Raw genomic sequence first — 19,194 nt, forward strand, 5'->3', positions numbered from 1 at the left:
AAGGCGCAGTACAGGCAGGCCGTGGTGGCAACAACACACTCTCACCGAACACCATGAACACGTTCCAGCGCCTACTGTCTCAGCGTGTTCAACTGCCAAACACCCAGGCCCACGTCACTAACAGCAGTAAGTCTCTCTCCAGGTAAGTTTGCTTTATAATATTCCCAGATGTCCAAACCTTTAAAACGAGGTATCCTCTAGTATTTTTCTGTAAAGGCCAACAATGCACAGAAACATGGAAATTTCTGAATCCATGGAGATTTTTTTGACATAGTGATTAAGGCACTGGACTTCCACATGGTCGACCACAGTTTCAGTCCCCGACCCAGCATCTTGAAACTCAGGCTGGGTGTGTGTGCATGCAAGACAACCCAAAATCCCAAGAAGAGAATGGAAAAGGGACTGTAGTGTGGCTATCTCCCCAAGGCGTAATTTCTCACTTTCTGTCTCTCTGTCTCCAGCGAGCACACACACCCTATAGCAAAAATCTCTTTAAAAAAAAAAAAAATTCCCAAGATGTAGTAAAGTGGCAATAGTATGGTAAAGTGAATGTGCAGTACTTTTTTTTTTTTTTAATTTGCTATAGGGCATGTGCACTCATTGGAGAGAGGAGAAGGAGAGAGAGGGAGATGGTGGGGGGAAGCACCCCCCCCCCCCGAGGGATGGCCAAACCATAACCCTTCTCCATTCTCCTCTCAAGATTCTGGACACTCATGCCTGCGCACCCAGCGCACTTTTCAAGCAGCCGTATCTGAGACTCACACCACAGCTGGCCATGTGGGATCCAGTCGCCTTAACTACCATGCCACCAGCTGGCCCAACAAAGCATTTCTTGTAACGTATGTCACAGTATGTAAATTACATCTTTTTTCTAAAGCTACAAAATTCTGAACACCATTGAAATACTGAATAACTACCATTTTAGATTACACATAATCTCAAATTTAATCATGTAGTAATATTACATACACGATCCTAACATAGTTGAAAAATACTATTTTTAAGAATATAGTAAATGGGAAAAAAGACTGAAAATTCACAACCACAATGTGAATTGGCTTTGTTATAGCTAGGAGACTAGCTCATAAACTACTTTTGCAACCAACAGAAAGTTGCACCAGAGTCCACCTGAAAATGCTAAGTAGGAAATACCAAAACCTAAGCAGTGAGGCTAGGAAAATGTCAGCTAAAAATAAGGAAAGGCTAAATGCAACCTGTGGTGTCCAGTTAGGTAATATATTATCTTCGATGATTTGGCGCTTCCACGTGGAAAGTAACTGTCAACCTCTCGAGCTGTTACAGTGGACGCAGGCTGCCCATAACAATCACATACTCATAAGAAAGGACCTCCCCTGACTTTCATTCTTCCTTTTCCTTTCTGATTACAGAACAAGACATTTCTATTTCTAACATGTCTTGTCTTGAAAAAATTTTCAAATATTCTTCTCCTTTCGTGTCTCTACCGGGATTCCTAAGTTACTGTTTTCTCCTGATCCTGTACTAGCACTTAATCCTCAAGAAACTACTCAATGGAATACTTACATCTATGAGATGCAACTGCCAATCTACTCATATTTTATGCCAACTTTATTTTAATCCGCTCAACTTGCTTTAGTCTCAAATATTAGGACAGAAAGATTTTACCTAGTTTTATTTACAGAAAGTCATCTAACTTAAGGCTGCTAAAGAGTAGTTTATTTATTTATTTATTTTTATAACCAAGAGCCTTCATCACATCACTATCAGAAGCTTCAGTCTCAGGGCTGGCAGGTGGTGTGGTGGTTAAGGTGCTGGACTCCCACGTGGCTGACTGCTGTTTGAGTCCCAGACCTGGCAGCATGCTTTTTCACTTTGCCTCTCTCTCTAGTCAAATTACAAAATAATAATAATAAATAAAGTTGAATAAATAATTCTTTTTTCTGGGGGGGAGAGGTTTTTGCTATAGGACGGGTGTGCTTGCAAGAAAGAGACACAGAGACAGAGAGCGAGAAATCACTCCCCAGGGAGGATGGCCAAGCCGCAATCCCTTCTCCTCCATTCTCCTCTTGGGGTCTTGGGTACACATGCACATGTGCCTAGCGTGAGTTTAAGCCACCGGGTCCAGGACTCAAACCATGGTCAACTACATGCGAGTCCAGTGACACAGCCATTATGCCAACTGCTGGTCCTGAATAAATAATTCTTTTAAAAAAAGGAAAAGAAGCTTCAATCTCTAAATTTTTGCCTTAAAAATTCTTAACAGTTTTTATTACTGCTTAAAAGACTCAATCTAGGGTAATGTGAATATACTTAAGAGTAAAAGGATGTAGTAGATAAATTCAGCTGAAGGATAACTGCTCACCTCTTCTGAACACAAAGCCATTACATTTTATTAAATAACATGCACATATGCGTACATAACATTTAATACAACAGTACAACCACTGAGAATCTCTAGTCATACTAGATCGTCTACAGGAAAAACAATCTGCAGAATCCAAAACGTTTTAATAGGAAATTCATGCCTCTACGATCTGTCCTCATGTCCTACCCTAGCTCATGAGTCACCTCATGATGTTCTCAGTGGTCAGGATTCTCTCAGTGTGTTCTGTTCTCGATGTCTCTATTTTCACTACTGTCTCTCTTCAGAACACCATGCCCTCTGATCGCCTCACGAGTCAGACTTTCACCATTCAGGTACATTCTACTCAGACTGCTTAAATGTCACCCTCTTCCCTCCTCTACACCACCCTCACCACTTCACTGACTGCTTCTTTCCGAGCACTTAGCTTAAATCATAGTTTACTTATTTGTATATTTACTTGTTCATTAACCATATTCCCCAATAGAACATAAAATGCATTAAGGCAGGGAGTTTTCCTCCCCACTATATGTTTAGGTGGAGAACAGTGCCTGGCAGTAGATGTTCAGAAATCATTTCTTGAACAAGCTGCTGGCCGAAGTCATTGGCAGGACAATGTACTGGATAAGAGTATATGCTGTAGTCTGAGAGAAGCCCAATTTCCCACCAGTGATGTGTAATTTCCTAGGAACTAAGAAGGTTTTGATAAGGAACTACAAATCCATGTGCCCCTATGCACTCCTTCTAACATGGAGCAAGTAAATGTGTCTTATTGTTTAGCTGCTATTAGTTTTCAAATGCATGTTAATGCTGTTGAAATGAGTAAAATAGAACGCATATTACCCATAAATGTTAATAATATAAATCAATTTTAAAGCACTGTGGAATCTGTCTTATCATCTTCATTGCTATAATCCTAATCTAAATTATCACTGTATCTGCATATGAAAAGTCTCTTGCTTGGTCTCTGCTTCAACCATTCTTGCCTTTCACAGCTACTAGAATGACATTTGTAAAGTATATTTAAGAGGGTGCAGGTGGCATGATGGTTGAGGGGCTGGATTCCACATGGTCGACTTCAAGATTTGAGTCCTGGACCTTGAGCCTTGAAAAACACATTGGGTACGTGTGCATGACATGCCTAAAATCCCAAGAGAATGGAGAAGAGATTGTGGCGTGGCCATCCCCCAATTCCCCCCAAGTGATTACATTAGTTCTTATGGCTCTGCCATGGTTCTGTATGACAGTTCAAACTGGACTCCTGATGAGCCCTCACTTAAACTGGTCCCTTGCAATATCTGAGAGGATATATCATCACCTTTGTACTGTTCTAGCCAGGACAGCATCATCTGACTGTCATGAGGAAACAAACAATCCAGGTTGAAGAGCAACAACCCAAGGAGGCCAGTATTTATCACCTGCATAAAAGACAGAGGCTGGGAAACTGCTGTGGGTTACAGAAAACTAGAGACATGACAAAAACCAGTATGCTACCCTGGATAATGGATTTGAAAGGACATTACAGGAACAACTGTCAAAATATGCACAGATTTAAGAATTAGATCAATGTTGAATCTCCAAAAATTATTTGGTGCACTGTCGTTACATAAAACAATTTTTCCTTAGGGAATATATTAGATATGTATATCTTATATATAGATATCTATATAGATATATAAACTATAGATATAGATATAGATATAGATATCTCTATATAAATATCTATATAAAATGGTTCAGGAAAAAAGGCTCTAATAGTAAATATTCCTTTTTTAAATACAGGTAAGCCTTAACTGAATTTTACCTCTGGCAATGGATATATTGAAAAATATTCTGACCTAGTAAACATGAGATAACACCATCATTTTGTTACTACAAAATGATGATAAATAACTATTTACAAAAATTATTATTACTGATTCACTGCCATGACCCTCCGGCCGACACCTTCCGAGCTGCTACAACTAAGGCTCACATCATTGGGCCTAGCCTGAAGTTTCCTCATTGAAAGCCGTATCAGGGACCAGCAGTTAGCATAATGGCTATGTCGCTGGGCTCCCATATAGTCAACCGTGGTTCGAGTCCCGGACCTGGTGGCTTAAACTCACGCCAGGTGCATGTGCATGAGTGCCCAAGATCCCGAGAGGAGAATGGAGGAGAAGGGACTGCGGTGTGGTCATCCCCTCGGGGGGTGATTTCTCACTTTCTATCTCTCTGTCTCTCTCGCAAACACACACGCCCTATAGCAAAAACCTCTCAAAAAAAAAAGAAAGCCGTTATCAATGTACTTTCCACTCAATTACAGCTGCCTTACATCTCTGATGATCACTATAGATTCTGTGGTATATTTAAATTATATCTACAAATGGAGGTTCCTCCCTTTAAAAGGTAGAACTTAATTTCCTTCCAATTAAATATGAGAGTTTTGGGGACTAGCAGGTGGCATGGTGATTAGGGCAGTAGACACTCCCACATGGCTGACCACAGTTTGAGTCCTGGACTTGGTGGCTTGCTTTCTCACTTTCCCTCCCTCCCTCCCTCCCTCTCTCCCTCCCTCCCTCTCTCTCTGTCAGTCTAGTCAAATTAAAATAAATGAATGAATAAAATTAAAATAATTATCTTAAAAAACAAATAAGTAAATAAATAAATATGAGAGTTTTTAAGTTGCCTTGCTTTAAGCAAATACAATGTAGCAAAAGTATCAAGTGTATCCTGTCTTGAGATTAGGACATGGGAGGGGGGAGAGGGGGAGAGGAGAGAGGGGAGAAGAGAAGAAAATAAAATGTTTGAGAGGTTTTTGCTATAGGGAGCATGCGCTCGCCAGAAAGACAGAGATAAAAGGTTAGAAATCATCCCCAGGAAAGACAGAGAGATAAAAAGTGAGAAATCACCCCCAGGAGGGAGGGCCACAGCGCAATCCGTTCTCTTCTCCTCTCGGGATCTTGGGCACGCACACACACGCGCCCAGCGTGAGTTTATGCCACCAGGTCAGGGATTCAAACTGCAGTCAACTACATGGGAGTTCAGCGACATAGTCATTACGCTAACTGCTGGTCCCAATAAAATAATTCTTTTTTTTTTTTTTGGAGGGATTTTCACTGTAGGGTGCGTGCGCTCGCCAGACAGACAGAGAGAGACATAGAGACAGAAAGCGAGAAATCACCCCCCAGGGGGGATGGTCACGCCGCAATCCCTTCTCCTCCATTCTCCTCTTGGGATCTTGGGCACGCACGCACACGCGCCCGGCGTGAGTTTTCAGCCACCGGGTCCGGGACACGAACCGAGGTCGACTACGTGGGAGTCCAGCGACATAGCCATTACGCTAACTGCTGGTTCCCAATAAAATAATTCTTTAAAATAAAATTGTATGTTATTGTGCACTCAGAATAAATAAAAATGATATCATTGTGTTGTGGTGTGTCCTGTCACTTTCTGATGACTATCTAATGGATGCTTTTCATATGGGCAGAATTACACTGCTTGAGTGTGATGTGTTAACTACCAAAAATTCACACTCTAGGGCACCACAACACACAAGACGTCTGCCTTTAAACTTAATCACTTAATGACCTACTCAGAGAATCGGACCTTGGTGAAGACTGTCTATGCATACACGTGTAAGATTTACTAATAGATGTGAGCTCCTATTCTGTGCAAAGTGGTACTGTCAAAATAAAGATGCAGCCCCTGTCATCAAGTCTGGTTGAGGATACAAAACTAATACACACCAAATAAAAACATATACATACTTTAATATATAATAGGTCAGGAGGTACTAAGTACCTAATAACTTTCAAGTACATAACATATTTATCATATTATATATGTACCCATTAGTATTAATTGATGTTTACCTTAAAACATGAAAGTCAAGACCTTTGGGGCTAGAGGTTAAAGTGGCTGGATCCCACATGGCAAATTGCACCGCTGAAGTCTGGGACACTGTGGATTGAAAAACATGATGGGGAGAGCCAGCAGGTGTTGTGGTTAGGGCTCTGAACTCCCATATGGGCAACTGCAGTTCGAGCTCTGGACCTGGCAGTTTGCCTTCTCACTTTTCTTCTTTCTCTCTCTCTCTGTTCAAATTAAAAAACTAAAATTAGTACGTTAAATTAAATAAATAATTCTTCTTTTCTCTTTCGCTCTCTCTGGTCAAACTAAAAAACTAAAATTGGTAAGTTAAATAAATAATTCTTCATAAAAAATAAAGAAAAGCACATTGGTTATGTGCCCATGCCCAAAGTCGGGAGGAGAGGAGACTGCAGTGTGCTAACTCCCCTGGGGGTGCTTTCTCACCTTCCCTTTCTCTGTCTCTCTCTAGCGAGCACACGAGTCCCATAGAAGAACATAAAAAGTTTTTAAGAATAAAAGACTTTGGAACCCACGCTTTCAGGGCAGACCTACCGGCATCACAAAACCTCCAGGAAAATGAAGCTTAATGTTCTCGCATCTTAACTTCCTGCGTGCAACGTGGCTAATAAATTAGCTACAGTCTTCCCCTGCGCCAACTTAGGAGACAACACGAGAACTTACATTTGAAGGCCAGCATCACGGGTGACGATGAATTCACATCCTTCCCCTCTCTTCTTTGGTTATGCGGGAAATTGTCGTGCTTCCTTTTCCTGAACCCTCCTGAGCCTTTCACAGAGACGAACAAGAGCGAGATGAGCACCTGCCACCACCAGGAGCCGGCAGAGCGCGGGCAAGCCCCTTCCCTTCCCGGGCCCGGATCCCCCCAGGGCCTCGCCTGAGGCTGCTCCGCGGGCTGACGTCCGCCCAGGAGCCCGGCCTCTCCCCACCCGTGCAGGTCTCCACGAGCGGGGCCGGTGGGGCAAGGACCCAACCAGGTGATGTAGGGAAGAGAGGCTAATCCGGAGCCGCGCCCCCGAGCTACAGGAGGCCCCTCAGGCTGAGACGCAAGATGGCACAAAAAACTGGAGGACTCCCGCCCCCGGGTAAATAACGCCCCGTGTGGGGGGCGCCACCTTCTTTGCTGCTCATGTCGTCACGGCCTGTGCCGACCAGCGGAGTCTGAAGGCCTCGGAGCGGTTAGAGTGAGCACGGTGGGGGCCGCGGACTTCACGGTCCCGGGAGAAAAGGCAGCGGAGGCGCCCTTTGCAGCGGGCCGACGTCGACGCACTAGCCGGAAGCGCGCGCCTGCAGCCTCCAGGCCTCTGCCTCCACCTCTCGCGCACTTCCGGTCTGCGCGCCTGCCTCGCCGCCGCTGGCTCCGCCCCCAGTGTGTCGGGGACCTCGCGCCGTCGCGCCTGCCTTCTGCTGTGCCTGAACACAGATCGGCTGTACTGGATCGCAGTATACGCCGCTAATTCTCCCATCTGGGAGTGAGGCGTGTGTGAGGGTAGAAAGCTGGCAAAAAACGAATGACTTTTGTGAGGTTTTTTTGTTTTTTTTTTCTCAAGGCACCTCTGGGGCACCCAGGCCGTCCCTGAGCGTGGAGCCGGTTCGCGCGCGGTGCACCTTGGGAGTTGTAGTTCACCCCGGAGTCTGCCCCGCGGGGTGCGCCGCCAGGCGAGTGGGGAGGAGCGGCGCCTCCAGCCTCTGAAAAAGTGGGAAGAAGTATTTTCAGGATCCTGGCGGAGGCAGCAGTCGGGAGTGTTTTGCTCTTGTTTTTTTTTTCTGTTTGGGGGGGGAAGGAGTTAGAGACAGGCTTTTGTTGACAGGGTGAAGCTGGGAGGTTTGGTTTGGTTTTTACTTATCTTTTTTGTTTTTCTAATTTGTTGTAGGGCCCGTGCCAGAGAGAGGGAGAGCGAGAGCGCAAGCCGCCGGGTCCAGGACTGGAACCCTAGTCGGCCACGTGGGAGTCCAGCGCTTCAATCCCACGCCACCTGCCGGCTCCGGAGCCTGGAGTTGTAACGTTGGGCCCGGCGCTGATCCGAGCTTTATTTTTTTTCTTTAAGAGAGATTCTTGCTATAGGGCGTGTGCGCTCGCTGGAGAGACAGAGACCGAAAGTGAGAATTCGCCTCTCCCTTTGGGGATAGCCTCGCCGACGTCGCAATCCCTTCTCCGTTCTCTTCTCGGGACCTTGAGTTTTAAGCCACCGGGTCCAGCACTCGAACCGCTGCGGGCCACGAAAGCGTTCAGCCACGCCACCGTCTACTGGGCCAGCTTTAAATGGTCGGAATGGGCGGGAGACCCCGGTGGCGTTGGCAGTGGCGGTGGCGGGCCAGTGCAGCATTGCCTCTGACGACGATGGCCGCCCTTCCGCCGCCTCCTCTCTCAAGAGCCAGGCTGCCTTGTAAACGCTGTCTTAGTTCAATGCCCTTCTCCCGCAATGGGAGAGAGAGGAAGTGGCAATGACTGCGGTGCCGGGGTATGGGGCGCCTTCTAAATGTTTTAGGCTGGCCTTGCCTATCTGGTTAGACTTAGTGCCTCCCCTACTGGCCCTAGTATTTTTTTAGGTCAATGCTGGACCCCTCAGAAGCTTTGGAGAATGTTTGTTAAAGATTCCCTCACCCAGCAGGTGGCATGGTGGTAGAGACACTGGACTCCCATATGGTCGAAGGCGTTGGAGTCCTGGACCAGAACTTGCTTTCTCAGTATCTCTCTCTCTCTCTCTCTCTCTCTCTCTCTCTCTCTGGTCAGATTGAAGAGTAATTATAATAAATAAAATTAAACGAATAATTAAAAAAAAAAAAAAGATTGACTTCATCCAGCCCCAGCCTGTGACCTAATGGTTAAGATGGCTGGATCCCCCCATGGTGGAGGACGCGGTTTTAGTCCCAAGACTGTGGCCTGACAAAGGCGCTGAGCATGTGTATGTGTCCAAAATCCCCAAAGGAGAATGGAGGGGAGGGGACTGTGGCATGACCATGCCCCACCGGGGGTGCTTTCGCTCCTTCCCTCTCTATGAAGAGTATGCCACCCTCTGGAAGAAAAACAATCCTCATCGTCGCGACGGGGACTAAGTGGTGATTGTGCACACCGAAAGATGATTTAGCCAATCAGTGGCCTCGGTCTGCCTAGAAGGGAGACACAGTGCGTTTAAGAAAACTTCTCTGGAGCCTCTGTTGTAGACACGTATGGTGCACAGTCTTCCCTCCTTGTTAATTTAGGAACCAAGGGACAGTAACGAAGCTGCCAGTCTAGAATAGGGCAGCAAGTGCAAGGCTGTGGCGGGCGTGTCATAGAACATCTGCCCTGCCTAACGTCCAAGGTGTCTTTGAGCACTAAAGCAGGGAAGGAGCTGCTACCTGTCACACCTTTTCAGATCCATGAATATCTGAATTGATCATCTATATTCCTTGTGGATAAAGTAGGTTCCTGGGACCTGGTTTTGTGAATGTTGGACAAATAACAGTTCGGGTGACATCTGCCCCTCCATCATTGCCCCCTTCTCTTTGATTAGAGACTTAACCATGGGAAAAAGAAAGAAAAAAAAAGATAACCGATACAGATGTAATTGTTTCAATATTATTCCCTCTAGATTCATGAAAGTCAGTAATTAAAAACATTTTTAGAATCAATGCTTATTTACTAAAGTCTTGAAAAAGAGATTTTCCTAAACTTAGTTCCCAGGACCTCAACTTTTCAAAACCTGAATCATATTTCTTTTCCTTTTTTTTTTTTTAAGTTTTGCTGTAGGGGTTGTACACTTGCTGGATAGAGATAGAAAGTGAGAAATCACCCCCCCGGGGGGGTTAGATAGGCACACCACAATCCCACAATCTCTTCTCCACTCTGCTCTCAGTATTTTGGGCATGCGCGCACACGTCTGGTGCATCCAGGACTAGAACTGTGCAGTCGGCCACGTGGGATCTAGCTGCCCAGCCACTGGCCACCAGCGGCCCCATGTTTGTCTTCTTTCTCCAGACACTCGCCCCAGTCCAACAACAGCTGTAGCACCTAAACCGCTTCCTCTGCTTCCGATGAACGTGATGACGAGGACACTAATTTTCATAACCTGCCATGACTTCTCAGAGGACTTAACAGAGGAGACTCCCAGGAGCGTTTCCTCAGCACTGTTTGCGTACGCAGTTACCCCAGCCTTCCCACACATCCCAGCCATACCTACTCCATCAAGAAACCGCTTTCGGCCACTGGCAACATGCGCGTCACCCCGTAGGTACCTGTCTCCTTGTTTCATTGCTTCAGATACAACACTTAGTTCTGGTACTTGGAAAAACAGTTCTTTGTTTGTTTTCAAAGAACCGTCAACACTCCAAGTCAGAAGCGGAAGAGGATGGTTTCTATAAGCTCTTGCCTCTGTAATGGTAGTCTAGCCTCTTCCTACTGTACTCTAGTCGTCCATTAGACTCAGTAAAGTGCTAAACCTTTGAAACGCACCAGTCATCCCTCGTTTTATGTATCCTTTACAGGAGAAGAATCACATGTCAAAATAGATTCAGATGCTGCAGAACGTTACATCATCAGATAAGACAAGTATGTACAGGCCCTCAGGAGGTCATCTGTTCCCGCATTTTCCTTGTTATACAGTTACTACATAGACCCTGGGTGGGGTGGGTCATGGAGCATTATCAGAAACTTAAGGAACTTTTTAAAAACACCATAATGAGTCGTGCTGTATAAGAGCGTTTTGGTCGATGGTGGAGCACGCATACCATAATGGTCCCGTGAGAGTATGATGGGTGTACCATATAGCGAAGGTGTACACACTCCGACAGTCACACGACAAGACTCCTAAAGCCACGTTGCTCATGTCCCTGTAGTTGAGTGACACATGACTACAAGATACCTGTGGAGTCCAAAGCAGTGTCGTGAAACATGCACGTACCAAATCAGATTGCTCGTCCAAGCGGTACTAGGACAGTAGAAAAATATGCTCCCATTCTCCTACAATACAAGAGAGAAAAGCCAGTGTTTGAGGAGCGAAGAGTGACGGGCAAGACTACAGACATGCCACTTCACACCCGCTAGGATCGCTACGGTAATGATGAAACAGTAATGGATGATGAGGACAGGAAGAAATGGGAACCCCTACTCATTGCTGACGCGAGGCAGAGCTGTGTGGCCGTGTGGAAGACAGTCCGGCAGCCCTCCGGAAGTTCAATGGGAGCGGCGCACAATGCAGCAATTCCACAGCGAGCGGTATCCCTCAAGCACAAATGTGAGCACCCCTCACAATAACGAGAAAGCGGAAACCAGAGTCCCTCGACACGTAACTGGATAAAATGGCATCGCCATTTGTCTTTCTCTGGCAAAACTCGTGTGAAAAAATAATTCTTAAAAAAAATTTGTTTAAAGGAGAGTGATGGGAAACATGCCTTTCAACTCATATATATTAATATATGGATGTGGATATAGAAAGATTTTAATGTTACTATTAGGGGAAAGCATCAAACAATATGACTTGGTGTATTCTTAATAATTTATTGATACAATAAAAGTATGGAAAGTACCTTAATTTCACAGGTTTGACATTACTTCCGCAAATATTGACTCATCTGATACATTTTTGCACAGAAGAACAGAAACATACATGGCCTCTGACAACTCCACATTTCTATGCCTAGTTTATGCAATGTGGTGAGACACTGGCAAGAAAAGTGCCTATGTAGGTTTCTCACTTTTCCTCTCTCGTTCTCTCATAAAAAAAATAATAATAATAAATAAAGTAGAAATAATGTATAGAGGGACCAGCAGGTGGCATGTTTAGGCGCTGGACATTCCCACATGGCCGGCCATGGTTCAAGTCCTGGACCTGGTGGCTTGCTTTCTCACTTTCCCTCTCTTTCTGTGTCCCTCTCTGGTCAAATTAAAGTAAATGAACTCATAAATAAAATTAAATAAATATTTTTAAAAGAAATAACATATAGAAAACAATAGATGAGTAGTGTTGGCAGGGTCTCAGCAGAGAGCCACCCTCCTGTCCCGGCCTCCCAGTTTGATTTTCAACTCTGAGCCCTTAAGCGCTCAGCTGGCTCAGTCGGTGGCCTGAGACTTGCATTTAGAGCGGCCTGTCCGGATGACTCCGGATGACTGCTGGCAGAATCCAGGCGGCCTGTGCCGATCCATGCTGTTTTCTCCACTTAGCTCCGTGGGTAAGAAAGTGCCAAAGCCCAGGATCTACTTTGTCTTCCTCTCGGTCCCTTTGATGTAATGGAGGAGACGAGCCTCCTGGCGGAGAGCCCCAGGGCCCACAGAGGCACAGGCCACTGCCCTGCTTCCCGCCACACACTGGGAACTCCCTAACCGAGGGTTTGCTCTTAGTCTGAGCCAGACGCTGCTCCAGAAAGGCAATCTTCTTAGTCAGTGCAGGTCCCATGTAGGAGAGGGAGGGGTGTGGCATGTGCTGGATAAGGTCCCCTGGCCAGCACCCGTTTTCCTCACCCAGCAGGCTTCAGGCTCCCTGGATTATCCCGAGACACCAGCTGGCCTGGTCTCTGCGGGGCCCCCCCATGCCGGGCGGGGCAGCAGCAAAGTCCAATTCAAAGCTCTGCTACCTCTGCTTCTTCTGCAGAGCCTGGCCATCCTCCACTCAGATGGCCCAGCCGAGGCCCTCGCTGGCCACCCCTCACACACAGGAGCTATCCCTTTGCCTGCACTAAGTGGTCTCAACATTTTTATGCTGGAGCTTCAGACCTTCGCTCTGCTCTGGCTTCAGGTGTGAGGACCCGGACCAGCCGTCTACACTGGGTGCAGGTTCGGCAGGAGGCAGCCCCGCTCTGGGCTTTTCTATTCTGCAGTTTCAGAGGGAAACTTGCTTGTATGAGTTTCTTGAATAGAAGGTACTTTGACAGAGGTAGTCACTTGGGAGTATGGTTTGACCTCACTCAGTCTTAGAAAAGCACCATGGGAGCCAGCAGGCAGTGTGTGATTAAGGCGCTGGACTCCCACATGGCCCACTGCAGTTCGAGTCCCAGACCCAGTGGCTTGCTTTCTCACTTTCCCTCTCTCTCATTCTCTCTGGTGAGCATGAGTGGTCTGTAGCAAATTTAAAAATAACAATAGATTAAGTTAAATAACTATTTAAAGAGAAAAAAGAAGCACCGTAGATGTAGGTCCTTTGACACAGAGCATCATGGAAAGAAAACCAAACACCCCACACATTGACCCAACCCAGGAAATGCCCTCCCTCCTTTTTTTCTCTTTTTTAAAAACTACAGCGGCTTGCACACGTGAGGCACTTGATAAATGTGTGATTTGGACATGCGGTTATCTCTCACCTGAGATGGCCTTCAGAGGGCCTGACTACATCACCTGTAAGGGGAGTAATAATGGAATGCTATTCCTTTCTTCATTCCAAATCGCGAAAGCGCGCGAGTAAGTGAAATTTCTGATACAAGGTGTGTAGAGGTAAAGCAAATTCCTTACATGATGAGTTAAGCTCCCCGACTTCAGACAAGCTTTATTTCTTTTCTGTCACTAGTAAACTGCATGGCCTATTTCTGCTGGGCTCAGATCAGGTTGGATCAACGCATTTGGCCAGGGTAAGTCAATAAACCACTAAGTAAACCAACGTGTTTGGGCAAAGCAAATGACTCTATTATGACACAGGCCAAGCGGAAACTTCCCGCACAACTTCTCCCTGAATATGACACATTTCACATCCACAGGCTCCACCCGCTCCTGCAGCAAACAGAGCCCTGGCACCTGCCTCAGAGCACAGGGAGGCCTGCATGAGTCTAGGAGTCTGTGTCCTGGTGGCTCCGGCTCCAACTCCAACTCCACACTGAGTGATGGACAGATTAGTGTTACCTGGAGCACGTCCGGTCTCGATCTCAGATTGCGTCTGGTTTGGTGAGAGCTCTAAGAAAGCAAACAGAAGTGCTCTCTTCTCTGGCATTGAGAGAGAGATGAAATGTGTACCTGTAATTTTTAACAACACTCTATTGAAAGTGCCCAATAAGGGGGCCAGCAGCTGCTGTGGCAGTTAAGGAAGCTGGACTCCCACATGATCGACCGCAGTTCAAGTCCCGGACCTGGTGCCTTGCTCTCTCATTTTCCCTCTCTCTTTCTCTCTCTCTCACTCTGTCCCTCTATGGTCAAATTTAAATAAGTAAAGTCAAATAAACAATTTCAGAAAAAAAAAGAAAGTGTCCAATAAGCCTACAGAAGTATGAGTTCCTCTCCTATTCATGCTGCTGTCAAGCCTGCTGAAAACAGAATTCCTTACACCTGATAGTTCATGATGAATTGTCTTGGTTCTCAATGACCAACAAGTACCTGCCTGTATAATAAGAAAATCTGTATCTCTTAAGAGTGTACACACAGCCTCAGAAATTCTATACTCGGACAGGGATAACTGAAACGACTGCTGTAATCAAAGAATGCTTTTCTGTTACAGTAGGGCGTATATTTTAAGGCAGCCTTATGGAGTGAAACCAGTTTGGGGAATGACATGAAGCTCTTTTTGAGCACTCGCTCTGCCACCAAGTTAGAGCTTGCTTTCAGGCTTGTAATTTCACCTTTCTGAGCCTCCCTTCCCTAATCTGCATATTAGTGATAATTAAGTGAGATGATGCATGGAAAGTAACAGGTACACAGAGGTGCATATAAGGCAGTTGCAATGAGTCATGAAAGTTACAACTTGCACTTAAGCATTTATCTACTAATATTGTGTGCTGGTTTCCAGGAAGGATAAACAAACGGTTTTATCCTTCAAACCCATGCATCTCGATACATGGAATGTTCATATTACATACATGCACATTGGATTAATATATGAGAATATGAATAGTACATCACATACTGCCCAAAGAAGTCTGAAAGTTAGAAATTGGAGAGCCGATGAGATGGCATTCCGTTCCTTTCTGCCAGGACTTAAGTCACTCCATATCCTTGGAATGATCATAATTGCAATGAATATAAGTTGAAATCAGCTGAATACAAGTTGAAGTACGATGCTATATATTCCTGATTTGTCGGTAACTCATTCGGGAATACGAGAAAATGCTGTTGTGTGTTGGTAGCGCAGTGGTTGGGTGCTGTGTGTAGGGAGTCAGCTCACACATGGCCAACTGTGCATGTACCAGCAATGACAGCTATGTCACCTGACTGACAGCAACTACAAAATATCACCAATTTTTTTAGAATTATTTATTTAATTTTATTTATCATTATTTTTTTTTCAGTTTGCTTCTGGGTACATACACTCACCAGAGAGACACAGAAAGAGACAGAGAGAGAGAAAGTGAGAAAGCAGGCCACCAAGTCCAGGACTCCAACCACAGTCAGATATGTGGGAGTCCAATGCCTTAACCACCACACCACCTATTGGCCCCAAATGTTACCAATTTTAAGACACAGTCTGATTTAAGAGGTTTAAAATGCCAACAAGATGTGTGTCTAATTACCATTAAAATACTGCATGTAGTATTTTAAATTGTCAAGGAAAAGATGGGGTTACTAATTATAACTAATATATTTAACAATAGTAAAAACAAAGACATTTCTAGGGTCGACTGGTGGTGTGGTAATTTAGATGGCTGGACCCCACATAGCCAACTAGGTAGTGCAAGTTTCACCCTCAGCAGCTTGAAAAACCACACTGGGCATGTGTGCATGGGTGCCCAAAATCTCGAGAGAATGAAGGAGAGGGCATTGCAGTGTGGCCATCACCCCAGAGGGAGCTTTTTCACTTAGTCTTGCTCTCTCTGGCAGCACATATGCCCTCCAGCAAATTAAACAATCTTTCTATTTTGCACACACTCGCACCCAAAAAATACCCAAAGTCACAAGACAAATGACAAGATAGAATTGTTTTAGCCAGGGGGCACATGTTTGTACATGCTTGCCAGAGAGGATGAGAGAGAAAGAGAAGGAGAATCTACCTTCTGGGGGTATGGTCATGCCACAGTGCCCTTTCCTCCAGTTCTCCTGCTGTTAGGATTTCAGACAGACATTCACGCAAGCCTAACACGTTTTTCCAGTCGCTGGGTCTGGGATTCAAACCATAGCCTGACATGTCAGATCTGGCTGTCGTAATCACTGTGCTACCAGGTTGGCCCAGAACACTTCTTTTTAAAATATGGAAAAGATTAATTATCTTCCTATAAAAATGATTTTTATAGATGAGTAAGAAATAGTGACAAAAGCATGTCCAGAAAAAGAGATATCAAGGGACAATAAAGCAGTGACAGTGCATTAGAGAGCAACCTAAATCAGAAGCGTCAAGTATTGTATCGATGTGTGTTTTCCCATTTGATCACTGTACTGGAGTTGTATAAGAAGGTTCTCATGTTGGGGGCTGGCAGGTGGCATGGGGGTTAAAGGTGCTGGATTCCCACACGGCCAACCACAGTTCAAGTCTCAGACTTAGCAGTTTGCTTTCTCACTTTCTCTCTCTCTCTCACTCTGTCTCTCTCTGGCCAAATTGAAAAACAATGATAATAAGTGAATAAATCTTTTAAAAGAAAAAGAATGTTCTCATTTTTAGAAAATGCACAACTAAGGATTTGCAGAGTAATGGGGTTTGATGTCCTCAACTCGCTCTGACAGCTCAGGAAAAAAGAATAATGAAGATAGACACGGAGAGATAAAGCAAACATCGCTAGGTGTTGACTTGAGAGAGTCTGGGTAAAGGATATACGAGAATTTTCTGTACTGTCGAAACTTTTGTCAATCTAAAATTCTTTCAAATAAGAGGTTGAAAAATTAAAACGGCTCAATAGAGGGGTGTAAGCAATGGTTGGTACTGTGGCTGCAACACAAGCAGACTGCACAGGAATCGGGGAATGACGTAGTAAGCAATTTCCAGACGGACCACACGATGGGACCGAGCCCGGAGGAAGCACACGGAGTGCTCCAGTGAGGCTGACTCACCTGGTGGGTGGACCTGGTGTTCCGCTACCATGATGCGGTGGCCCCGGCGTCACGTGCAGGGAGAGAACTCACATACAAACCAGACTCGGCAGTGCTCACTGACAGCGTGCCCTCGAGCTCCAATTGCGTCTACACTAACAAGTCGTGTAGAAGCAGACAGGTCGCAGGTCAGACTGTGTGCTCTCACCTTACAGATCGCAGGCTGGGGACTAGAGAGGAGATGCTTCACCGGGGCCACGTAGTCCCTCAGTCGTCAAGGTGGCCATGGAAGCAGTGCAGTATTCATCGTAGACTCGTGCTGCCTGCCACAGCAAGGCGTCACACCGAGAGGTGGCTCCCTCTCAGAAACTGTGGGCTCAAGCAGGCTCCATGCACCTTGTGGAGCCCTGCGAGGAGCCCTGCGAGGAGCCCTGTGAGGAGCGAAGCACGAGGCCCCAGAACTGGCCTCCCCTTTGCTTCGCCGCCTCTGGCATCCTCTCTTCCATAATCTAGCAGCTGCAGGGAGAGAAGGCAGAGTCCTGGAGGAGGATGGGAGCCGTGTGGGCTGGGAGAGTGGGTCCTCCAATGATGGCTGGGCAGCCACCTAGCAGGGCACGTTAGACTTATATCCATGAGGAACAAGCTTTATTGCTGGAGTTCCTGAAATGCAGAGATTTAGCTGCGACCGCGGTTGTCATTACTTTAGCTCACACACCGGTCCTAGCATTCGAAGCTGTGTCCACTGACTCGGAGGCCCACACTTTTCGCTACCACCCCATACTCTTTCCAACAATAAAAACCCAAAGTAGGGACCACTGCTAGACTCCCACGAAGTCAACCACAGTTTGAGTCCTGGACCAGGCGGCTTAAAACTCACGTCAGGTACATGTGCATGCCTGCCAAGATCCTGAGAGGAGAATGGAGAAGGGACTGCGGCGTGGCCAACCCTCACACCAGGGGAGTGATTTCTCACTTTCTGTCTCTCTGTCCAACAAGCGCGTGCACCCTATAGCAAAAATCTCTCTCAAAAATAAATAAATAAAAATAAAAACCCAAAGTAAAGGTTTACTGGGGAGAATGTCTCTGACTGAAACAGTAAGATCAATTATACGGCGATAGGCTTCACGCTTTACTTACACCCAGAGACCTCGGAGTGTGCCTGTCTCCACAGCGTCTGCCTGCCACTCTCTGCGTCCCTGGAGTGGGGACACTAGGTCCCTCGGTTTGCATAAAAAACAGCAACTTCACTCCCCACCCCATTGCTCACATTTGATCCTGCCAGCACAGGTTCAAACTGAACTCCTAGACTCCAGTTTCATACAGCTTGCCCTGAACCCGCTGGGGGGGATGCTCTGAGAATCTCATGTTCCTGCTCCAAAGTCACTGGACCCCTACCAGCAGCCACCCAGGTAATGATGGGTATGCAATTCCTGTCATCACTTGATTCATACCAGTCTCTGCAAACCCACCCTTTCAGATGTCATAACAGAGCTTGTTCTATTAAGAAAACAATAGGGGACCAGCACATGGTGTAGCAGCTAGGTCACTGGACTCCCATATGGCTGATGGTGGTTCAAGTCCTGGACCTGGAAGCTTGAAACTCATGCTGGCACGTGTGTGAGTGCCCAAGATTCTGAGAGGAGGACAGAGGAGAAGGGAGTGCATCGTGACCGTCCTCAGAGGGTGATTTCTCACTTTCTCTCTCTGTCTGTCCAGTGAACACACGCATCCTATAACAACAACAAAAAGTGCCACCAGGTGGCGTCGTGGTGGTTAAGGTGCTGGAGTCCCACATGGCCAGCCACACTTCAAGTCCTGGACCTGAAGGCTTGTTTCTCACTTTCCTTCGCTCTCTCCCTCTGTTTCTCTCTGGTCAAATTTTAAAATAATAAGAATAAATAAGATTCAATAGTAATTCTCTTGAAAAAGAAAACCAACCTGTTCAATACATTTTACTCAATAAACTGCGGTTGAGGTTTTCCTTCCGTCCATGCTTTGATTCCAATCATTGGAAACATTCACAACCGCTTAGGCTTGGACTTAGTTACTAGGTTGGAAGTAAAGTCTAGCGCGGTCGCGGCGCCTGCAGGGCCCCCCCCACCGGCCCGCTCGCGCGGCCCCCAGGGCCTGC

At 46.0% G+C, this 19,194-nt stretch overlaps 1 protein-coding gene across 1 annotated transcript in view; it reads right to left on the reverse strand.

Moving 5' to 3' along the window:
* TSNAX (translin associated factor X) overlaps window positions 1–7,532 on the reverse strand; it is a 33,724-nt gene extending 26,192 nt beyond the window's left edge. Inside the window, exons 1-3 of the mRNA XM_006145974.3 lie at window positions 7,327–7,532; window positions 6,875–6,979; window positions 3,148–3,151 (exon numbers count right to left, since the gene is read on the reverse strand). Of these exons, the coding sequence (XP_006146036.1) occupies window positions 3,148–3,151; window positions 6,875–6,979; window positions 7,327–7,342 (125 nt within the window). The 5' untranslated portion in view covers window positions 7,343–7,532. The remainder of the gene's footprint in view (window positions 1–3,147; window positions 3,152–6,874; window positions 6,980–7,326) is intronic.
* Window positions 7,533–19,194: the final 11,662 nt, after the last annotated feature.

Source organism: Tupaia chinensis, unplaced genomic scaffold (assembly GCF_000334495.1).
Source record: "Tupaia chinensis unplaced genomic scaffold, TupChi_1.0 Scaffold000161_1, whole genome shotgun sequence".
In the NCBI taxonomy this organism is placed as follows: Eukaryota; Metazoa; Chordata; class Mammalia; order Scandentia; family Tupaiidae; genus Tupaia; species Tupaia belangeri.